This window comes from Mastigoproctus giganteus, chromosome 2, assembly GCF_048544385.1.
Source record: "Mastigoproctus giganteus isolate SK-2022 chromosome 2, ASM4854438v1, whole genome shotgun sequence".
In the NCBI taxonomy this organism is placed as follows: domain Eukaryota; kingdom Metazoa; phylum Arthropoda; class Arachnida; order Uropygi; family Thelyphonidae; genus Mastigoproctus; species Mastigoproctus giganteus.
The window spans coordinates 132,666,404-132,691,351 of NC_143576.1; the positions used below are offsets into that span (position 1 = coordinate 132,666,404).

At 36.1% G+C, this 24,948-nt stretch overlaps 1 protein-coding gene across 2 annotated transcripts in view; it reads left to right on the forward strand.

The window, feature by feature from the left end:
- Positions 1-1,823: 1,823 nt before the first annotated feature.
- The window catches only part of fand (Pre-mRNA-splicing factor SYF1 fand), a 385,689-nt gene continuing 362,564 nt past the window's right edge, over positions 1,824-24,948 (forward strand). The window contains exons 1-2 of one of the 2 annotated variants that reach the window (XM_090368673.1): positions 1,824-2,024; positions 12,037-12,185. In XM_090368673.1, the coding sequence (XP_090224799.1) occupies positions 1,989-2,024; positions 12,037-12,185 (185 nt within the window). In that variant the 5' untranslated portion in view covers positions 1,824-1,988. Of the gene's footprint in view, positions 2,025-12,036; positions 12,186-24,948 lie in introns of those variants that run through there. The other variant, XM_090368674.1, reaches the window with a different exon arrangement.

Consider the following 24,948-nt stretch of genomic DNA (forward strand, 5'->3'; position numbering starts at 1 on the left):
TTATTTTATCCGGAACAGAAGTTAAACTAACAGGTCTGTAATTATAATTACTCCTGTCACCCTTTGTGAATTGGGGTTACATTTGAACATCTCCAGTCCGTGGGGACTACCCATGAGTCAAAGGATGCTCTCATAATTAAGGCTAAGAGTTTGCTTAGTTCCTTTGCAGCCTCATGAATATAATTGGATAGATCCCATCCACCCCAGGTACCTTTCTTATTTTTAACTTCAACAATTTCTCCTCCACTTTAATCTCAGTTATTACACAATCATTAAGCGCCCTCTTAGAATTTACTAAACTTCTGGCCTTTTACTTCCTTAATAACTCCTCATGTGTGAATGTATATGCAAAATACTCATTCATCAGTTTGTTTGCTTTTTGAGCAGGATCATCAACAGTCGAACCATTGATATCAAGTGGACCAATCTGATTCATCCCCTTCCTTTCAGAGTTTATATAAGTAAAGAAATTCTTGCTGTTTTTCTTAGCATCCTTTGCCAAAGATTTCTCGTAATCTGCCTTTGCTTGCCTAATCTCCTTTCTGTCTTCATTACAGACTAGTTTATAACTTCCATAGGCTTCTGTGTCGCTTGATAATTTTATTTCATCCGATGCGTTTTACTTCTCTACCATGAGTCTCATTAGTTCATTTGACAACCATTTAGGTCTTAACCTTGAACAATATTTCTTAATAGGTATGAAAAGTCTAGTAGTTTCCACGATTAATTCCTTGAATGCTTCCCACTTGGAATTTGCTGTTGGTTAAGACATGAGATGGCAATAGGTTGTAAAATGGTGACTCAAATCTACTCCTAAAACATATAATGGAAGGAGAATGAGGAAAAATACATTTCTCGAGGTGCTGTTATCAGAAGGACGTATTAGTGATAGCAGTAAAGATGACGTATTACTGAAAGCAAGAAAGATGCACAAATTTACATGACTCGACCAAATAAAACTTCGTTAAAAAATATAAACTGTTATGGTGACCTCACAGCCTTCAAAGGGGTATTTCGCTTTGTTAACGATAAAGTGCATCGTTGTGAATATGTATTGCAAAGAGAAAAGTAATTTATATTGTTTAAAAAAATGCAAAGATTTTAAAAGATTGTGAAATGTAGAAAAACTACAGTATAATTTCGGTACTACATAATTATTATTATTTAATTATTATTAAATAATTATTATACTACATAATTATTATTATTACATAATTAATATACTACATTATTATTATTATTAGCATTATGGTGCAAGGAAGCCTGAGGCTTATTCTGCACCAGCAAAAAAAATTTCCCGAGTTACCCTGAGAGAGAGAGAGAGAGAGAGAGAGAGAGAGAAAAAGAAAGAAATCACCAAGTAAGAGAAGAATGATGATATCCAGTTCAGGACCCTGGGTGTGCCAAGCCCTTACTCACTAGATATGAGCCCTTGGCAATGATAAAATTATTAAATAGGATGGAGGAAATTTGGGAGAAGGACACAGTTTCATTTCAGCAGGTTGAGAATGAGTTAGATTGTTGAATAAAGTGGATTGTATAATAGCCTGTGAGATACGATTGATTATATATTCCAATATTGACAGCTTATGTTTCAGTTACTTTTCGTGTCAGCCTGAAAAAGATAGATTGTAAACATATAATGAATCAGTTCTAAGATATAAATTTTTAATTTTGGATACCCATCGTCCGGGAACTCCATATTTATGTGAGCTAGGATGCGAGAATCCGTGGTTATTTTTCGAAGCCAAAATGGTTCTGCGGTGAAATAAGTTTTCGAAACACTGGATTATTGTTCTGTATTTGTTTGGATTCTTCTTTTGCCGAACACCTATGATCAATAGAGGGCGAGCGTGCGTTGTGGTTTTTGAATTTCACATAGTGTTTTGGTTTTGAGCGCTTGACGGAATTCTTACTTTTGTCGATGCAGATACTACTCTGTGGTACTGAGTAAGATTCACGACGTACATGCTATTGTTGAATTGAAAATGAAAAACAACATTGGAGATAAATCGATTACTTTTGTAGGTTATTCTTTTATGTTTGTGTATTCTGTCGATGATTGTTAATATTGGGCGATAAACTGTGTTAGTGCATGTGATTGTAATAACTCAAATTTAACGTTTGATAATGCTAATCTGAATTTATTAAATTTTACCTAGTAATATAGAACTGTGAGGTTTGATCCCTGGATTGAAGTTTCTGAAGTTATTCTGAGCCGCTGATACATTTTGAATCCTCATTATTTATGCATGCTGTCTCGCAACAGAATGTAAAGTTTTGTGGCCATTGGATTTATTTTTATTGACAAATAACATAAAAAGGAAAGGGAAAATGTTATCCTTCAGCTACGTAGCGTCATGCAAGCATTTCCTGTAATTCTGAGCAGTGCAGACGAGTTGCAAGAGTAGCTCATGGTGTCTTTTCAGTGATATACAGGAATTTTTCTAGCACGGATAGGGAGGTGATTATTCCCTTGTATAAGGCAATGGTCAGGCCATACCTTGAGTACTGTATACAGGTCTGGAGGCCTCATTTAAAGAAGGATGTAGAGCTGCTGGAACGAGTACAGAGAAGTTTTGCAAATTACAGAGTCTGGAGACTAGGCACTGGCGAGGTGATCTGATAGAGGTGTATAAGGCCTTGAATGGTTTCAGCATGCTCAGTGCCAATGGGATTCTTCCTCTTGCTCAGAATAATCACCTGACAGGGAATAAATTCAAATTGAGGAAAGCAAGCTTATGCAGCATCAGCCAAAAAAAATAAAATAATAAAATAAATAAATAAAAAATAACCACTTCCGCTTCACCCCTCTGTTCGTTCGAAATACCTGTCCAGCTGAGCCTTAAACTTATTTAGGACTTCCATCCCTTGTCGTGGAATTTGATTCCACGACAAGGGATGGAAGTCTGTTCCACCAACCAACCACCCGCTGGCTAAAGGCAAATTTTCTCACGTCTATCCTACATCTGTCTTTCCTCAATTAGAATTTATGCCCTCTCAGGTGATTATTCTGAGCAAGAGGAAGAATCCCATCAGCATTGAGCATGCTCAAACCATTCAAGGCTTTATATACCTCTGTCAGATCACCTCGCTGGTGCCTAGTCTCCAGACACTGTAATTTGCAAAACTTAAGCCTTTCTTCTTTAGAGCACCCCTTTGTTCCATTCACCAATCTTGTTGCCATTCTCTCTACTTGTTCCAGCATCTACATCCTTCTTGAAATTAGGTCTCCAGACCTGTATATAGTACTCTAGGTGTGGCCTGACCATTGCCTTATACAAGGGAATAATCACCTCCTTATCCCTGCTAGAAAAATTCCTATATATCATCGACAATACACCTTGAGCTACTCTTGCAGCCCGTCTGCACTGCTCAGAAAACTTCATATCTCCCTGCACAACCACCCCCCCCGGTCCCTTTCATTCTCTACCACTGTCAGTGTAGTACCACAGGGTTGATAAGTTGCTCTGGGGTTGCTGTTTCCCATATGTAGTACTTTACATTTGTCAATGTTAAACTTCATTTGCCACCTCTCAGCCCATCTGCTCAACCTTTCCAGACCCTGCCAACCTTCGTATTGTCTGCAAATGTGGACATTAAGCTTGATACACCATCATCAATATCATTTATAAATACAGAAAACAATAATGCACCCAATACTGAACCCTGAGGGACTCCACTAACAACATTAGTCCACGATGAGCAGTGTCCATTGATTACCACTCTCTGTCTTCTCCCCCTCAACCACCCCTTTATCCATAGCAGCAATTTGCCTCCAATGGCACACTGCTCCAATTTGTGCAGCAGTCTTCCATTTGCAACAGTATCAAAAGCCTTTCTAAGATCCAAGTATATAATATCAAAGTTATTCCCTGCATCCAGTTCTTTTGTGACTGCATCATAGTATCCAATCAAATTGGTCACGCAAGACTTCCCCTTAACAAAACCATGCTGTGTCTGAGCTATAACTGAAGTCTTGTGTAGATGACCCCGCAGTGCTTCTTTAACCAGTGCCTCCATTAATTTTCCGGGAACAGAAGTTAAAGTTTCCCGTGATTCTCTTGTTGGCTTTCTTTAGCTTAGCCCAAAATTTTTTTTAAACAGTTTCAAATTATACAGCTTTAGCTTTAAATAAGAAGATCACACAAACATAGTCTTTTGCCTACAGCCTCAGCCAATAGATGCCTGTTCCAGATCTCAGGAAGGCAAGATCCTATCATCTCTACTACTTATCTACTGTTTTTCTAAAAAAATGGGGATAAACTCAAAAAAAATCACTTCTATCACATTGAATCTGACCACAACAGTTAAATCTAAGATACTGATAGATCAATTCGAGAGAACATGTTCAGAGTCCTCTTTTAACCAGTGTTGAATCCAAGGGGGGGGTGAGTTTCAACCCCAGTGGAATAAAATGCTCCCACCAGTGAAAAATGGTAATTTTTATTTTATAAAACATGAATTCAATAAATTTATGTCAAATAAACACAACATGAAAAATCACATCAACTACGTGTGGTATTTGTTAAGTGGTACACGGCAAAAATAAATCACTAAAATTTAAAAAACATGAAAATTTCAAAATAATTAAATGGGCAATATTTTTGGCTGCACAAATTGTAACAAAAAGCCAATATTTCAAATATCTGCATTTTCATTTTATGGTTATCAGTTTCCCTTCATTTTCACACAAACCACCTCCTGATAGTGTTTCACACAAACACTTGGTCTACTTGGATCTAATTCTTTGTTTGTACATTGCAAACAAGATCGCAGGCTTCGAATAGGTTCCTGACAATTTTTTTTTTTTTTAGGAGCATTAGCAACTAAGGCCATGTTGCTCCGGGGATATGTGGTGGTCAATCCCTGACCTTTCCGCATTCTGGTATTTGGTGGTCACGGGCTCGAACCCTGGTCTAATCAAGAAGCATGTGCTACGCACTGCTGCTCCTGCCCACCTGGCTACGGAGGCACCCTTTTAGCAAATAATTCATTAGCATCAAGTATTATTCTAGCATCATACCAAATATTCTAGCAAATATTTGTCTTTCTCTTCTCTCAAATTTTTCAGTTTCATTCAGTATAAACTGAATTAAATCTCTCTTTCTTATAACCATGAAGTTGATTTTCATCACAATATTTTTTCACTTCACTAATACTTTTATTTTTAAGAATATATTGAACTCTATTGTTTCTATGGAACTCTAAAGTGGGCTCTTCTGGTTGTAACCAGAAATGGAATCCAGTTCAGTCATCACCTTTGATATCCCATTCGACAAGGTACAAAATGTGCTTTCCTTTCTTGTGACCACTGTTGTAGTGGGTCGTTACTTGACTCATTGTAGCTTTTATATTATCCTGCACAATTCTTGTCAGAAACAGCTCACACATAAAATGGGGACCGCATGCAGGATCACTGTTGGTTGCATGTTATTTGGTTATCGGACCAATCTCAGTACACACAAGGTACAGTCACACAAAAAAACTAAGCAGGTTTGCAGTTTTACACACCTACTAGAGTTTTCACATCTGTTTTTACCATTCCGGCTCACTTGTCTTCCTATTTTACCTCTCTTGATGATTATTAAAGGAGCATTCTATTTCATGGAAAAGGTAGGTACCTTTTTCATGAAATGGCCACAAAACTTCATTTGGCAAGTACAGTCAGTCCTTGTATAACACGATAGTTGTGTTCGTAGAAACCCTCGTGCAATGCAAAATTGTGCAATATGAATATCAGGCCCTATGGGAAAAATAGGGTTAGGTGCCGACCACCCAAGATTGAACACACATTTGTAACCAAAACATTACCAAACAATAAATAATCGTAATGAAATACATATTTTATTACAATCATTGCATAACAAAATATTGCTAATGCTTTTGCTTCTATCATAAGCAAACTTGTTCTGTTGACAGCTGTTCCGTCTCTTCCAGTTCTTTGTGTCTTGATCTAATGGATTTTATTACACTGAGTTGTTCCCGCTATGAAAGTTGTTTTTATTTTCTCTGTATTCTTTCTAATTGTTCTCGCGTTGTCTCATATGGTCTGTAGCACGTGCAATATCACGTTCTTTCATTTTGCTCAAAGTGATTAACTAACCCCAGGGGCTCACATCTGGTGAGTATGGGCTTGGCACACCCAGGGCCCTTAGCCAGATATCATCATTCTTTTCTTTCTTGGTGATTCCCTTCTCTCTCTCTCTCTCTCGGTAACTCAGAATTTTTTTTGGCTGGTGCAGCATAAGTCTCAGGCTTCCTTGCACCATATGGCTAATAATAATAAAAATAAAATGCTATTGTCATTATGGTGTCCCATGGCTTTCAGGGGTAAGACTAAACTATGTCCAGGCAGAGGGAGGAGTCTACTCCAGCCACTAATTCAATCTTTGGGAGTTTTGCTTTATGGTTTTCACATTCCCTTTGTTTTTTTTTCACAGCAAGGGACTAATTCTTCCTTTGTATACTTCAAAGAAGATGATTTGGTCGCAGCCTATAAACAATACATTTTATAACATTTTTATTATATATGCATCTGTACATATTGCAAGATTTCATGAAGATAAGCTTAGAGGGCCTGAATGAGTTATCAGAAAAATTAATAAATTAAGTGATTGATACACACACAAAGAAAAAGCAAAGAAGAATAAGATTATTACAATATGGTACTTGTACGTTTGATTATAATTTAAAAAATTTTTTTTTTGCGAATTTTAATTGGTGATTTTTATATTATTAAACTTATGTTAGTAATGTGGTTAAAAATGGTTTTTGTGAACTGACTATTAGTATTTAGATGTTAAATAATAAATACAGTATTTCCTTTTGTTTTCTATTTTGTTTCAATTATTATAACATTTATAAATATGCATATTATGTATAAATTTATATTTGTGTGTTACATGTACATTAGCATTAGCATTAGTAGAGGCATTTGATGCAAGAAAGCAAGCTTATGCAGCATCAGCCAAAAAAAAAAAAAAAAAAAAAAAACCACTTCCACTTCACCCCTCTGTTCGTTCAAAATACCTGTCCAGCTGAGCCTTAAACTTATTTAGGCTATCAACCTCCACCACAAGGGATGGAAGTCTGTTCCACCAACCAACCACTCGCTGGCTAAAGGCAAATTTCCGCACGTCTATCCTACATCTGTCTTTCCTCAATTTGAATTTATGCCCTCTCAGGTGATTATTCTGAGCTAGAGGAAGAATCCCATCAGCATTGAGCATGCTTAAACCATTCAAGGCTTTATACACCTCTATCAGATCACCTCGCTGGTGCCTAGTCTCCAGACACTGTAATTTGCAAAACTTAAGCCTTTCTTCGTAAGAGCACCCCTTTGTTCCATTCACTAATCTTGTTGCCCTTCTCTGTACTCGTTCCAGCAGCTCTACATCCTTCTTGAAATGAGGCCTCCAGACCTGTATACAGTACTCTAGGTGTGGCCTGACCATCGCCTTATACAATGGAATAATCACCTCCTTATCCCTGCTGGAAAAATTCCTGTATATCATTGACAATACTCCATGAGCTACTCTTGCAGCCCGTCTGCACTGCTCAGGGAACTTCATATCTGCCTGCACAACCACCCCCAAGTCCCTTTCATTCTCTACCACTGTCAGTGTTGTACCATAGAGTTGATACGTTGCTCTGGGGTTGCTGTTTCCCATGTGTAGTACTTTACATTTGTCAATGTTAAACTTCATTTGCCACCTCTCAGCCCATCTGCTCAACCTTTCCAGATCCTGTTGCAGAAGCATAGTGTCAGTAGTGTCCTTGACAACCCTGCCAACCTTTGTATCGTCTGCAAACTTGGACATTAATCCCGATATACCATCATCAATATCATTTATAAATACAGAAAACAATAATGGACCCAACACTGAGCCCTGAGGGACTCCACTAATAACATCAGTCCACGATGAGCAGTGTCCATTGATTACCACTCTCTGTCTTCTCCCCCTCAACCACCCCTTTATCCATAGCAGCAATTTGCCTCCAATGTCACACTGCTCCAATTTGTGTAGCAGTCTTCCATGTGCAACAGTATCAAAAGCCTTTCTAAGATCCAAGTATATAATATCAAAGTTATTCCCTGCATCCAGTTCTTTTGTGACTGCATCATAGTATCCAATCAAGTTGGTCAGGCAAGACTTCCCCTTAACAAAACCATGCTGTGTCTGAGCTATAACAGAAGTCTTGTCTAAATGATCCTGCAGTGCGTCTTTAACCAGTGCCTCCATTAATTTTCCTGGAACAGAAGTCAAGCTCACAGGTCTATAATTACTTGTGTCAGCCTTTGATCCTCCTTTGTGAATTGGGGTCACATTTGCACATTTCCAGTCTATGGGTACCTCCCCTGAGTCCAAGGAAGCTCTCATAATTATGGCTAAGGGTTTGCTTACTTCCTTTGCTGCCTCCTTTAATATAACTGGATAGATCCCATCCACCCCGGGTGCCTTTCTTGTGTTTATCTTCAACAGTTTCTCCTCCACTTTACTCCCAGTTATTTCAAGATTCTGTAACTTACTGCTAGAGTTGAATACACCTCTGGCATTCCCCTCGCTGAATAACTCCTCATGTGTGAATGTCGATGCAAAATATTCATTTAGTTTGTTAGCCACCTGAGCAGGATCATCAACACTTGACCCATCAAGATCAAGTGGACCAATCTGATTCATCCCTTTCCTTCTAGAGTTTACATAAGTAAAGAACTCTTTGCTGTTTTTCTTTGCATCCCTTGCCAAGGATTTCTCGTAATCTGCCTTTGCCTGCCTAACCTCCTTTGTAACTTGGTTGCATATCAACTTGTATCTATCATAGGCTTCTGTGTTAATTTGTAAGTATCCCATGCATTTTTCTTCTCTGCCATATGCCTCATTAGTTCATCTGACATCCATTTTGGCCTAAACCTTGAACAATATTTCTTAGTTGGTATGTAAAGCCTAGTAGCTTCCAAGATAAGTTCTTTGAATGCTTCCCATTTTGAATTTGCTGTTGGTAACATCATCAGTTGGTCCCACTGTATAGAATTTAAATACTGTCTCAGTCCATCGTAGTCGCCTTTACGGAAGCAATAACCCTTCCCTTTACCCCTAATGGTAGTTACCTCTTTGAGTAAATCCCACTTCAGCACACTGTGATCACTGCCACCTAGTGGTTCGTTTATCTGCAGATTCTTAATGCATGAAGAATCACTGCTGATAATCAAATCAAGAGTATTACTCCCTCTAGTTGCCTCCCGAACATGCTGATGTAGAAAACAATCATCCAATAAATCCACAAAAGCCCTGCTAGTGTGTGAGTATCCAGCCCCCAAATTCCAGTCAATATCTGGGAAATTAAAATCTCCCATTATAAGACACCCTGATTTACTGGCCCACTCTATTTCCCTGTACAGTTCCTTATTATACTCATCAGAGTCATTAGGCCTATAGCACACTCCTACTCTCAATTTTGATCTCCCAATGCTTATGTCACACCAAACTGACTCCACACTGCACTGTCCAGCGATGTCGACTGGCTTCACTTCCTTGGTTTTTATGTGTTTCTTAACTAATAGCATAACACCTCCCCCCTTCCTATCCTGTCTATCCTTTCTGTAGACGTTGTACTCCCCAAATTGCAGTTCCGCATCCCTTATATCTGTGTGACACCACGTCTCTGATATCCCAACAATATCTGCCTTCGATGTTTTGAGCAATACCTCAAATTCATCAAATTTATTTACTAAACTCCTAGCATTGGTGTACACGCAAGTATACCTGCACCTGTTTCTATTCTTAGCTACCCTAACACAACCCATGTGTTTACTTGTACCACAATGGCTCCCAGCAGTCTCTGAAATACCATGCATCTTGTTTTTCAGGCTTCTGCTCATTCTAATAGAAGCAGTGCAAGAATCTCTTTCACCTCTGCCAGTGGCTACTGTCAATCTATTGGTCTTTGTCTCCCCCCAAGCTAGCAGTTTTCCGACCCACCTAACACTGCCTCGATAGCATCAGCAAATATTCTTGCACCCTTTCTATTTAAGTGTATCCCATCCCTGTAGAAGCAATCTCTCCTGTTAACAAGTACAGTCCAGGCTGAAAAAAATTCTACCCTTTGAGCCTTGCACAATCTTTCCAGGGCCGAATTGATCGACAAGGCTCTCATCATATACTCCCTCCTATCGTGTCTGGGCAGAATTGCAGACACTTTCAAATTCAACCCTAATTTTCGGCTTTTGTTCAACAGTGACCTGTACTTGTTAAGTAATTCTGCCGGTCTCCTACTCTTAATATTATTAGTGCCAACGTGTACAACTATATCACCTTTTGTGCCCTTAAAAGATGATATTCGCTCTACAACGTCATCAACCTTTGCCCCTGGCAGACATACCCTGGTCCTGTTCCACCTATCTTTTTTACAAAGCATGTTCCCCGTTTCCCTGACAATAGAGTCACCAACAACTACTAGTTCCTTCGGGACCAGCGCATTCTGCCTTGGGGGTTGTCTCTGTGTCACGCGATGCCCAAGTGCAAGCTCTGGCGTTGATGTGGGCAGCTGAGAGCTTGATGGACCCCTCAATTTAGTTTCTTCGAGGGCATCCACCCTGTCCTTCAAGCTCTCATATAGGCCCAAAAGAACGCCGAGTTGTTGCCTGATATCGTTACACTCCTTGCATCGCGCACACACAAAGACATCCCCCTTGGCAGTATCAAGTCCCGTACCCGATTGCTCTGCAAACATCAAGCAAACAGTGCATTTTATAAGGCTGTGAGTCAGAGGACAACTGCCCCCCTCAGTTCTGCTCTGAGCCACAGCACTTCCATTAGCTTGAGCCTTTTGCTTTGCTGCTCTGGTCTGAGTCATGATTCTATTAATTTATTAATTAATTATGTTATGTTATTAATTATATTACGTTTGTAATCTAAGTCGTTATATGTATTTATTTAAACGTACAATTTAACTGCTAACGAAGTTCAACTAACGCTATCTAGTACGGTATATAACCTACGGTATATCTAGTACGGTATCACAATGGCGGGAAAGTTAATAACGGTAGCGGTAGTTACGAACACGTGGAAACCCTTACCGATACTTTTACAAGGCCGAGTAAAGAATAAATACACCAAATTAATCAAAAAATCACAAAATAATGTTATACTACTAAATTTAAATCAAAAGTTTTAGAAAAACAATAATTTCAAATCAATAAATAAGAAAAATCCACTTAGCGGCTTGGAACACGACCGTCACTAGTAGCCTCGTCAGCAGACTCCATATGTTGTAAATACTAAATAATAATAAAAAATATACACATATACTACATGTACCCCCCAAAGTTTACCCCCCCCCCTTGTGCAAACGCTCTGGATTCAACACTGCTTCCAATCCATTCACAATCCATTACTGTCTCAGGCAAACAAAACTACCTTTCTCAGACAAATTCCATGGTTGCTGCCATTTTTCTTGAAATTCAGCTTACAGACAATGTTTCTCTTTTATTAACAAATTTTGGTTATATTCTACATCTAAACTAGGACAAGACAGAACTTGTAAGGTTTTCTTCGTAATATTGTTTTTAGTGTAATATTCTAAAGCATATGTGGCCACCATCTATTGTAGTGGCTGCTCACCAGATACTACACATAAAGCGGCATTCATTGCAGTTTTGCAAGCCTTTATTACAGCCTACAAAATAGTATGCTGAACTACAACCAAATGTCTTTTGTAGGTCACCATGTGTCCAGGGTGACCTACAAAAGGCATCATTTCAACTGTATCTTATATTGTCATTCACAAGTTATGCATTGAAAACTTGTAATTGAATACTCATGGCCAACTTTTTTTTTTTTTTTTACTTAGGAGAAAAGTAATGCATTACTCTTTAGAAGCTAGTACTAAAATTTCACTTGTGACAGTTTTCAAGGTAAAACTGTGTCCTTTTGCGTTATTACTACTCCGATTTTAAAGAATAAACACTTTTTACTTGTCACTTTTCTCTAGCAGGTGTGAATTATATATATGTATATATTTTTTTTTGTGTAGAATGAAGAAGATCTGCCATATGAAGAGGAAATACTGCGCACTCCATATTCAGTGAAACACTGGATGCGATATATTGAGTTTAAAAAAGATGCATTGAAATCGACAGTCAATATGATCTATGAGCGAGCTCTCAAAGAGCTTCCAGGCAGGTAATATACTTAGCTGGTGGGTGAAGTGGGTAAAATAGATATGAACACTTTGAAAATATATACAGATTTTGTAATAATTTTTAAAATTGGAAATCATCTGTGCGTCATTTTCAAGATATAACTGGATAGAGAAAAAGAAAAATTTGAATGAAATTCTAGTATTATAAATTTTAAATTAAAATGGTATTAGCTGGTTACAAAGGAATATGAAGAATGAAAACTGGTATTAAAAATCTTATGACCCATGTACATAATTGGGAACTTGCTAACACTGATGTCAGGGTGAGTAAAGATGTAACAAAGATGCCAGATTCTAAGCAACTGAAGGAGAGATCAAAAGTAAAAAAACGAATGGGTTGGAATAAATGATTCTGGTTACTTAGAAAGAAATACAGTCTCACGATGAGAGTATGCAGTTGGAAAAGGTTCACCAAATGCCAGAAATGGAAGAACCAATTTGCTCAGAAAGGAGGGGGGGCTTAATTCTGAGAGAAACGGACAGGTTATGGATCAGGAAATGCGGTGACAAATATTCTGGAATCATGAAAAAATAAAATAAAAAAGTAAAAAAATAAATTAAGTAAATAAAATAAATACAAATAAAATAATAAATGAAAGACTTCTATTTATTGTTTTCTTCCATATCTTTTTACTTTATTTTTATTTTCTCTTCCATTGGAAAACACAGAGAGAGAGAGAGCGAGCGAGAGCGAGCTGGGGAAGAGGAAGGAATGACAGAAGTGAAAAACAGAAGTTTGCATTAAGATTCATAAAGCTGACTTCCCAGCCAGGTCAGTCATTAGTGCTGAACTCTAACTGCACAAGGAAATTTATTCATGATTAGTTAATTATTAAAAGATTTTTTTCCAAAAATCCCCAGGGCCATCAAAAACACAGATGAGTTCCTCAGAAATTTTCAAAAAATAAACTTGTTCTAGAAGACCAGATTGTTTCCTTAGATGTTGAATCCTTAATTTATGTTGACTCTGTGAAAGAAGCCAAATGTAGTGAAAACAGAAATTATATCCTGTTATTCTTATATGAAACACCAGTCTTCAATCAGCGACATATTAGAATTTATTGATATGGTTGTGGGAGAGGCCTACTTTCCTTTTGGAGAAAAATTTTATGATTTTTTTTTTCCAAGTGCACCACTGCACTCTTATGATTGACCACTTGGCTGTTGGACCAGTAAGAAATTCATACTTGTTATTATTCTTTTCTTACTAACTCCATCATTCCACAATTGCAACAACACAAAAAGCTTCAGATCACTTTGTTGCACCACATGGTATCTCTAGATGAGTGACAGATTCTGAGGTCTCATTTCTTTGAAGAACTGCATTAGTTGGCCACCGTTCACCATATTTTACTCCTGTGACTTTTAGCTTTGGTGGGCTATCTAAAGGGTACTGTTTATTGTGCAAACATTCACTACACAGCATTTAAGCTACCTAGCACCAAATATGTTATTTGCTACTATGGAAAATGTTGCCCTTCACTGCATTTATGTTGTCGAAAATGATAGACAACTTGTGGAGCGGCGCCTCTGTGGGCAGGAGCAGCAGTGCGTAGCACACGCTTCTTGATTAGACCACGGTTCGAGCCCATGCCCACCAAATACGGAGGATGCGGAGAGGTCAAGGAATGACCACCGCATATCCCCGGATCAATATGGCCTTAGTTGCTAATGCTCCTAAAAACCAAATAACAACAACAACAACTTGTGGAGCAGGATATTCAATAATTTGTGCAATGCTGGTGCCATTTTTCTTTGAGTGGTGTTATTTGGGCAACTTTTTTTTTTACTGGTAAATTTTTCTTTTCTGTCATCTGTATTGAGCATATTTCAAATTTTATTGTTCTCTAACAAACAATTTCAACTATAGACCTGCCAGTTTAGCTGAACTTAAATTATACTCATTGTACTGTGTATGTACATATTTATTTTATCCTTTGTTTCATAACATTGCATAACAAAATATTGCTTTTTTTTTGCTTCTATCATAAGCAAACTTGTTCTGTTGACAGCTGTTCCGTCTCTTCCAGTTCTTTGTGTCTTGATCTAATGGATTTTATTACACTGAGTTGTTCCTGCTATGAAAGTTTTTTTTATTTTCTCTGCATTCTTTCTAATTGTTCTCGCGTTGTCTCATATGGTCTGTAGCACGTGTAATATCACATGTTCTTTCATTTTGCTCAAAGTGATTAACTAACCCCAGGGGCTCACATCTGGTGAGTATGGGCCTGGCACACCCAGGGCCCTTAGCCAGATATCATCATTCTTTTCTTTCTTGGTGATTCCCTTCTCTCATATTTATCTTTATTATTATTATTATAAAACTTCTCATGATGTATTGCAGAATAATATTAATCAACCAGTCTGTTTGAATGACACCATACTGTAAGTTATTATTTTGGAAAATAAAAGAAATTTCAAAAGCTAAGAATTATAAATTTGTGTGGATTAGCTTTGGAAGATGTTTTGTAAAAAAGCATGAGTCAACTAATATAATTAGAAATATATTATGTGAATATTTAACAAAAAAAATAATATAGTAAGTTTTATAATAATACATTCTTCTTACTTACTATATACCCATGCATATTGATAATGAATTTTTTTCACACTATGTTTTGTATCTCCTCGTGATTTTATTAAAGAATATTAATTATCCCAATAAATTTATAAATTATTTTATACTACTTGTTTTGAATTTAAGGTCCCTAAGGAATCTGGTTTCATTTTTCAGAGAATATACAGTTTTTAAAGTTAATGTATGCTTCATGATTTGTACTCTTTGAAGTTAATATTAATTTGGATGAGATTGATAATTATAATATAATAGGGTTTGGAAACTATAAATTAAGAGACCAGAGAAGATAAGTTTAGCTTTATTATAAAAAAAATTTTTTGTTGAAAGAATTGTATCAAACACAACTTATTGAAAATTGTACTTTTCACTTATTAGGAATAAATTCTAAGGATATCTTTACAGTTTGTGCTGTATACAGACTTCCTTCATTATCATTACCTCAGTTTATTCAAGAATTTGAAAAACAGTTTCTGCATGATGATGATGATCTGATATTTTCAAATACCTTTTTTGTCAGTGATTTTAATATGAATTTTTTTTCAAACCCAATAGTTACTAATTACTGCTTAATGTTGAATATCTGTTTTTAGTAATTAGTGTATGCAATACAAAGACAACAGAAATTAATAACTAGCTTTGTAAGTTCATGTATACAACTACTATTATCTGTTTCAGGTTACATTCTATATTTTGAAAAATATTTTAAAAAATTTTGACAAATACTTGTCATTATGCTACTATTTGTGTATATTTTTCTGACTTGAAATCCATTCCCTAGTTGTTTGTATAAATCCCATGACAAATTATCAGTGTCAGTTATCTTTCGCGAATTGCTCTTTGAAAGAGCTACTAACTGATAGCACAGTGGAACATTGGTTATCCGAAAGTCAGTTATCCAGAATAATTTGAAAGGCTGATCTTTCTTATTTTTTTTTTTACAGTAGTGCAGTAAACTCCGGTATAGTGATCATGTTTGCAAATTGAATTTTGATTATAATAAGCAAAAATTCAAGTTTACTACCTGTTTATAACAGATTGTACAAACAAAAAGCCCAGTTAACCGAAAACTGCAAATTGTTTTTATTTTTTTGGTTGTGATCTCTAGATTTCTATGTGACCTTCAGAAATGTTCTGCAGAAAAATATCACAGAGACTACTGGGTTTACTCGGACACCATGAGTTAATTTCAGATTAGTTTAGCTCTATATTTGGTAAGAATAATATTGGCCTGAAACTGTGTGATTTATTATTTTTCTCATTTTTTTATGGAAAAATGTGAACAAAAAGAAAATGCATAGTTTTAACATTTCAACAAAAATCGGAAATTATTAATAGAATCAGAAAAGGTGAAAATTTAGGAAATCACTCCAAAGAGTTTAATGTGGGGACTTCAACAATTTACAACATTAAGAAAAATTCCAATGCAATAACAGAAAATTTGTGTCAATTATGGATAGTGAAGGAGGATCTAGCAGGAAAAAAAATGTTGAAACCTGAAAATGCCGTTTTAGAGAGTGCACTCATTTTATTTTTTTTGTTTTCTGCCCAATGTTGTGCGAAAAAGGATTGGATTTTAATCAAAAATTAATAGGTAATGAAGATTTTAAGGCAAGCACAGGTTGACTGAAAAACTTTAAACTGAGGCACAGCATACGTGAACTAGATATTCAAGGTGGAAAACTTTCTGCAGATGAATCGTCAGTGGTGTCCTTTGAAAAGTAAGTTTGCTTCAGTTATAGCAAAGAAGAAAGAAAGAAAGAGAAAGAAGATGTTTAGAATGTTGATGAAACAGGCTTATTATGGAAGGCATTACCGAGAAAAACCCTAGCCACTAAAAGAGAAATAGCTGAACCAAGTTTGAAGATGAGAAAAGCGAATTACAATTGCTATGTGTGCAAATCCACTGGGATGCACAGATTGTTCATGCTCGTTATCTGTAGGTCGAAAAAACCGAGAGCATTTAAAAATCTTTCTAATTTTCCTATTTTGTATAAAAATCATAAAAATGCCTGGATGGATGTTTCTGTTTTCTGAGATTGGTTTATAATTTTTTTTTTTATTTAATTAATCTTATTTAATTTTAATTTTCCGGTAAGGTTAAATTTATTTAATCTTACGGGAAAAATTATCCAGAAAATTTGGCTATCCGGGAGAGGTCTGACATCAGTGACAACTTATTAAAAAACTTATCATTAGCTACAAATTATTTTTCGAATAGAACAGAGCAATTTTTTCTCCCAGAAAACATGATAAACCTTGGCTCAACCAGGAGAATAAGGATTAGATCTTACAGAGAGAGAGAGGGATTTTATAGAAAATGCAGGAATTTTCCATCAAAATCATGTTATTTTACAAAATAAAAAATTCTTAAGATTAAGGTTAATATCATAATAGAGAAACAAAAAAAAGCTTATTATAAAATGAAATTTCAAGATAGGAATATTTTATAATAAAAAAGGAGAAATGTTATTTAATTAACAGGATAATTGCTAAAAGGAGTGGAGTTGTTAATGTTAATTACCTTATCAAGTTTGAGTACTATACCTGGTATCAACAAAGCATTGTACCTAGCTAATAATTTTGCCAAGAAGTTTATAGATACTTCTGCTTTAGATTCACATTATTGTAGCACTTTATTTCCAAAAATTATCATTCCCATATTATCTAAATCATGTGTAATTCTTAACCCATCATACGGTGACACTATCAAATTATAAATCAGTTAAAAAATAATAAATACACATGATCTGATGATCTTTCCACTAAAGAAATAAAAGCTAATGAAGAGTGAATTTCTTTATTATTAGTTGAACTGATTTCTAAAATTATTAGTTTAGGACAATACCCTTCGGTTTTAATTATTCAAGTGAAACAATCTGATTCATCCCTTCCTGAGTTTACATAAGTAAAGAACTCTTTGATGTTTTTCTTTGCATCCTTTGCCAAAGATTTCTTGTAATCCGCCTTTGCCTGCCTAATCTCCTTTGTGACTTGGTTACAGACCAGCTTGTATCTATCATAGGCTTCTGTGTCACCTGTTAATTTATATGTATCCTATGCATGTTTATTCTCTGCCACATGTCTAATTAGTTCATCTGACATCCATTTAGACCTAAATCTTGAACAATATTTCTTAGTTGGTATGAAAAGCCTAGTAGCTTCCAAGATTATTTCTTTGAATGCTTTCCATTTTGAATTTTCTGTTGCATCAGTTGGTCATTATTCATGATGAATAGTATTTTACAAAGAATATTAGCTAGTTATTGGTGATGATATTTGGAATGACAATAATAGCAGGAAAATTGTTTTATTACAGGTCAAGCTGTTGTTTCCTATTCAGAAATCAATATTTAATTTGATATTGAAAAACTTTAATGCAGTTAAGATTGCCACGAATTTTCTTGATAATACAAATTATAGTTTACATCCCTCAATTTATATATTCCAACATCCTAAACCTTTAAATTAATATGGTACAAGACATCCCTATTGCATTATTAAACCCAGGGGCTCACATCTGGTGAGTATGGGACACCGAGGGTCTTGAGCTGGATATCATCATTCTTCTCTTTCTTGGTGATTCCCCTTTGATTCCTCCTCTCTCTCTCTCTCTCTCTCTCTCTCTCTCTCTCTCTCTCTCTCTCTCTCTCTCTCTCTCTCTCTCACACACACACACACACACACACACACACACACAGGGTAATTCAGAATTTTTTTTTTAGCTGGTGCAGCATAAGCCTAAGGCTTCCTTACACCATATGATAATAATAATAAAAAAACATTTTGTTGAAGTCTGATTATAAGATTAGACAGTTCTTAACATACAAATGAAATTGTATTTCAGGTTTTTAATATTTAATGAATCACTTTGAGAATTAATAATTATTTTTTATTTCTACCCTGGTGTGAAGGAATAATCAATTTGTAATCTTTTATCTCTCTCTCTCTTCCTGAGTTTGAAAATTTTATGGTCTTTGGTCGAGTGTGTAAAAATTACATTGATAAGGATTTGAAAATCCTTAATGAGATTGTGAAATTGTTGTAACAAGAAATATTTTATCATTTTTTTAAAATATTTTTTCATTATACTGTAGTTTAGTAAGTTTCTAAATTTGTATGTGGTTTATAAGTTTTCATATCAGATTTTATTATTTTTTTAAGGTTTTAAAGTTGTAATGTGTTAAATTAGAATTTATAATACCAGAAGTTCAATCAGATTTCTTTTTTTCTGTAGCTAGTATTAAATCAATATTATTACTATTACTGATATATTAGTATTGGTAGTGGCAAAAGTTGCAAGAAGGCAAAGCATATATGGCATCAGGACGAGGGAAGGCCATGTATGGTCTTTCCTCGATTCTCAGCAGTGTGCTACTTTACTGCTGGTGATTATGGCAAAGATTCCTGCCAGTGTAACTGGTTCAACTTCCACATGTGTTATGGCCATGTTTCTTGGAAAAAGTTTTTGCAACTAATCGTCAAATTTTTACAATCAGCACAGAGGAAGCTTTTAACTTCTGTTCCTTTATGCAGCATATCATTCCCTTGGGCTGTTGTTAAAAGATTTCTGAACGGTACAGCAGAATGTTTGTTATTCAGAATAATTTTAAAGGTTGATTTTTTTTTTTTTTTTTTTTATTAATTATAGTCATCATCATCATCAGCCATTTTCAATCCACTGCAGGATGAAGGCCTCTCCAGCAACTTTCCAGTTCCTTCTGTTTTGAGCACTGGCCATCCATTTACTACTCAAAAACTCACGAATTTCATCTATCCATCTCCGCCTCAAATATTAATTATAGTATTTGAGACAAATATTTATTATGCTATGAGCATTATTTTAGCTCCAGGTTCAGTAAGAATAATATCAGCCCAAAACTGTGCAATTTATTATTTTTCTCAGTTGTTTTATGGTAAAATGTCAACGAAAAGAAACAGCACTGAAATGGACAGAAAACCAGGAAGAATGCGATATAATCAAATTGATATTATTAAGGAACTTGAGAGATGTTGTAGCAAAAAAAAAAAAAAAAAAAAAAAGGTCAAAACAACAAAAGATGGAACATTATTTAAAAAAAATTACTTTAAATTTTTTTCCACATAAAATTTGCAGTGAAATACCTATATCCAAATATACATACATACAGTATGTAAATGTGGAATTTTTATGTAGAAATCATTATTAGTGCATTCCGGTTAATTGGGGCACCCGTTAATCGGGGCAGCTGATTAAATGTGCCCCTTCATATTTGTGGCAAAATATGAAGAACAGAAACAAAACAAATATTTAGCCTGAATTTATTCTGCTTATTTGGGCCAACTCACCGCTTAATTGGGGCAATGAAGGTCGTGATCGAACAATAAACTATATTTAGATGGTATGCACAAATATCTAAATATAGTTTATTGAACAATAAACTAATTTAGATGGTTTGTAACAAAGAGATCATGCGGGCAGCAGTCGAGTCAGTTATTGCGAAGTCGTGCCGTACAGTGGTTGTTTTTCATTTGTTCTGTGTCGTGGTAATTGGATTCTGAAGAAATTTTGCTTGCAGTTGTTTACGATCACACTAGGTACATATGTATACGTCTTGTGGGTTAGAATAGATTAAAAACTGTATCAAACAATGCACTGATTTTGGTCCCCCCCCCTTTTCCAGTACATTTAAGACCCCTGTTAAGATGCCATGTAAAGATTTGTTGCTTTCAGAAAAAAATGCTATTCTTGACAAGATAAAAAGTCAGCCTCCTAACATCAGTCATTGTCAGCTAGCGGAGATAATAAAGGTGCCAAAATCTACAATTTCACGACTGCTACAGCAACAAGAAAAACTTAGAGAGGAGTGGACATTGCGCGTGGGTTTAAAGAAAACATCTCATAAGCAAAAGAGGAAAGGCAAAAATCCAGATGTCGAGGATGCTTTGAATCAATGGTTTTTCCACTGTATCTAAACGAGGAGTGCATGTAAGCGGCCCTATGCTAAAAACCAAGTCATAAGAATTGGCCAAAGTTGGTCATGTAAATTTCAAAGTGATGGATGGTTGGTTGTTTCGATGGAAGTGTAGACATGACATTAGTTACAAAAAAGCACATGGCGAGAAGGACGGTGCTGATGCTACGAGTGCTGAGCATCAGAACAGTCAATGGAAATCTGATTTCTGGCAGTTTTTCAGATTTCAGTGGAAATCTGAAAAACTGCCAGAGTTGTTTAAAAAATTTAGTGGGGATGACATTTACAACGCCGATGAAACAGGCCTGTATTATCGTGCTACACTGGAGGATTCCCTCAGCTATCAACACACAACACTGTCAGGTTCAAAGAAAGCAATGGATCATGTAATAGTGTTGTACTGCTCAGAAAATGATAAACTCAAACTTTTGGTTATTGGTAAAAGTGCTAAGCCTCATTGTTTCACGGGGCTTACAATAGACAGTTTGCCAGTTTCGTATTATGCCAATACGAAGGCTTGGATGACATATATATTTTTATGCAATGGCTAATGAACTGGGATGCGGAACTGCAACGGAAGTCCAGAAAAATTCTGTTGGTATTGGACAACTGCACAGCACATTCTAATGTAACTGGTTTAAAAAATATTGAACTGGAATTTTTACCACCTAACACCACATCCCTGATGCAGCCTATGAATGCAGGAATTATAAAAAATTTGAAGACCTATTATCGTGGAAAGCTGGTTAATCACATCTTTGAAGCAATTGAAGAAAATCTGCTGACATCATCTTTGAAATCAATAGAGGTTAGTGCAAAAGTTTCAGTGTTAAAAGCTGTACAATTTATCGCCGATAGTTGGCGAGGAATAAACAGCAAAACAATTCGGAATTGTTTTGCTAAATGTGGTTTCACGACTAATTGTGATTCAGACGCGATAAGCTGTACAGAAAATGACATGGCTTTGGAACTGCAACAGGTCCAAAATTGTGAAGAATTTTTAACGATTGACGATAACCTTCAATGCCATGATGAAAATGAAGATTATGAGGAAATGATTATTGAACAAATTGTGGCAAAACACTCAGAGACACCAAAAGACCAAGAAAATGATGACGACGATATACCTAAGTGAGTGACTAACCAGGATACCAGGAAATGTATCACTGAATTGCGATGCCATTTCATGCAGGAAGGCAATGAAGGCAGTCTTTATCAGCATTAGATGCCTGCACTGACTTTGTTCAATTGCAGTCCATAAAGAGAACACGTCAGGGTACACTTCATAATTTTTTCCAAAGTAAGAACCCTTAAGTAATGTGTAACCTTTGCTTGACACACGGATATTATTCTGTACTGTATCTTCATTTTACATATGTACATATTGTTTGCTTTTAGCTTTAGTTATTTTTAAATAAATGTTTGTACCAATATAACTTAAATATAGTGTGCTTTCTTTAAATATCACATTCCCTTTATTTTATTCATACCTTTTTGCCTCTGTTAGAATGTGCTTTTCAGCTCATTAAAATTTCGCTTAATTGTGCCAAAGTGATCTCTCCCGATGTGTCCCAATTAACCAGAATCGACTGTATTATTATTTTTAATTAAATAGTTTTTAATAATTATGGCTAGAAATATGATTTAAATCATATTTCTAGCCATAATTATGAGAGCTTCTTTGGACTCAGGGGAGGTACCCATGGACTGGAGATGTGCAAATGTAACCCCAATTCACAAAGCAGGATCAAAGGCTGACACAAGTAATTATAGACCTGTTAGTTTAACTTCGGTTCCAGGAAAATTAATGGAGGCACTGGTTAAAGAAGCACTGCAGGATCATCTGGACAAGAATTCAGTTATAGCTCAGACACAGCATGGTTTTGTTAAGGGCAGGTCTTGTCTGACCAATTTGATTGGATACTATGATGTAGTCACAAAAGAACTGGATGCAGGGAATAACTTTGATATTATATATTTGGATCTTATATATTTGGATCTGTTGCGCATGGAAGACTGCTGCACAAATTGGAGAAGTGTGGCATTGGAGGCAAATTGCTGCTATGGATAAAGGGATGGTTGAGTGGCAGAAGACAGAGAGTGGTAATCAGTGGACACTGCTCAACGTGGACTAATGTTATTAGTGGAGTTCCTCAGGGTTCAGTGTTGGGTCCATTGTTGTTTTCTGTATTTATAAATGATATTGATGATGGTGTATCAGGCTTAATGTTCAAGTTTGCAGACGATACCAAGGTTGGCAGGGTTGTTAAGGACACTACTGATACTATGCTGCTGCAACAGGATCTGGAAAGGTTGAGCAGATGGGCTGAGAGGTGGCAAATGAAGTTTAACATTGACAAATGTAAAGTACTACATATGGGAAACAGTAACCCCAGATCAACGTATCAACTCTGTGGTACTACGCTGACAGTGGTAGAGAATGAAAAGGACCTGGGGTAATTGTGCAGGCAGATATGAAGTTCTCTGAGCAGTGCAGACGAGCTGCAAGAGTAGCTCATGGTGTCTTGTCAATGATATACAGGAATTTTTCTAGCAGGGACAGGGATGTGATTATTCCCTTGTATAAGGCATTGGTCAGGCCACACCTTGAGTACTGTATACAGGTCTGGAGGCCTCATTTCAAGAAGGATGTAGAGCTGCTGGAACGAGTACAGAGAAGGGCAACAAGATTAGTGAATGGAACAAAGGGTTGCTCTTACGAAGAAAGGCTTAAGTTTTGCAAATTACAGAGCCTGGAGACTAGGCATCGGCGAGGTGATCTGATAGAGGTGTATAAGGCTTTGAATGGCTTGAGCATGCTCAATGCCGATGGGATTCTTCCTCTTGCTCAGAATAATCACCTGAGAGGGCATAAATTCAAACTGAGGAAGGACGGATGTCGGATAGATGTGCGGAAATTTGCCTTTAGCCAGCGGGCAGTTGGTTTGTGGAATAGACTCCCATCGCTTGTTGTTGAAGTTGATAGCCTAAACAAATTTGAGGCTCAGCTGGACAGGTATTTCGAACGAACGGAGGGGTGAAATGGGAGTAGTGGTTTTTTTTTTTTTTTTGGCTGATGCTGAATAAGCTTACTTTCTTGCATCATATGCCTCTACTAATGCTAATGCTAAATAAATTTGTTTTTTTCATGCTATTTAGGCTTTTTCTTTTACCTTAATACACTATAACAGGATTTTAGTTTTACCCTACAAAATTTTGCTATCTGGAAGAGGTGTAACGTTAATTATTCCAGATAACTGACGCTCTACTGTATGTGACTTTTCAATTGCTGTTGAAGCTGTGCCTTCCCATGAGTCATGCTGCATCATCATGGTGATGGATTTTGCCAACAACACAGGATACCTAGCAATTAAAAAAATAAACAATATGAAGGAAAAGTGAAACCAAAAAAAAAAACCTGAATTTATTGGATAATCCATGTATTTTTATCACCAGTGGTGTAACCAAGAGGTGGGGGATTGGGGGTTCACCTTCCAATAAATAGAATAGGTATAAACAGATGTTTTGCAAGTCGTAAATAAGCGGCAGGCAGCATTATAAGTTGTCATTGGGAGATTAGTGTATCTTCCCCGCTGTCTTCACACCTGCTGCTCAAAAAAAACGAAAAAGAAAAAAAAGTTTAGTTTGTTTCAGTGCATTGCGTCGATTGTTGTGTTACATTGAACTGCAAAAAGACAAATTTTGTTTCGTTATTTATGTCAGGGATGTCTAATTTTTTTTTTTTTGTTCGCTTTCAGTTAAACAAAAACTCGAAATTATTCAAAAGTTTGAAAATGGTGCATCCGTTATCTCTAATGAACCATTATAATGTTGGTGACCAAACCATACGCAACATCATAAAAAATATAGGAAAGTTATTAGACTTAAAATCGACATCGCAAAAAATAAAGGGAAGCATTGTATATTGGACACGCGAGTAGTGCGTGGTAAGTTTTTTTGTTTTTTTATCTATCGCCATAACTTTTTATGTAGGTTGCTGAACATTTTTCAAAAGTAAGTCCCTGACTTAAGCAACTACGGATTTACGTAAATTTTTTTTTTTTTAAGGATTGTAAAATTTAAAACAAACAAAAATAATAAATAAATAAAATAAGCAATCAATAACGACGATCATGACACGCACAAATTACACAAGTGAGATACGGAGTAACAAGCAAAAAAATAGGAAAGAAGAGAAGATTCTTACAATTTATT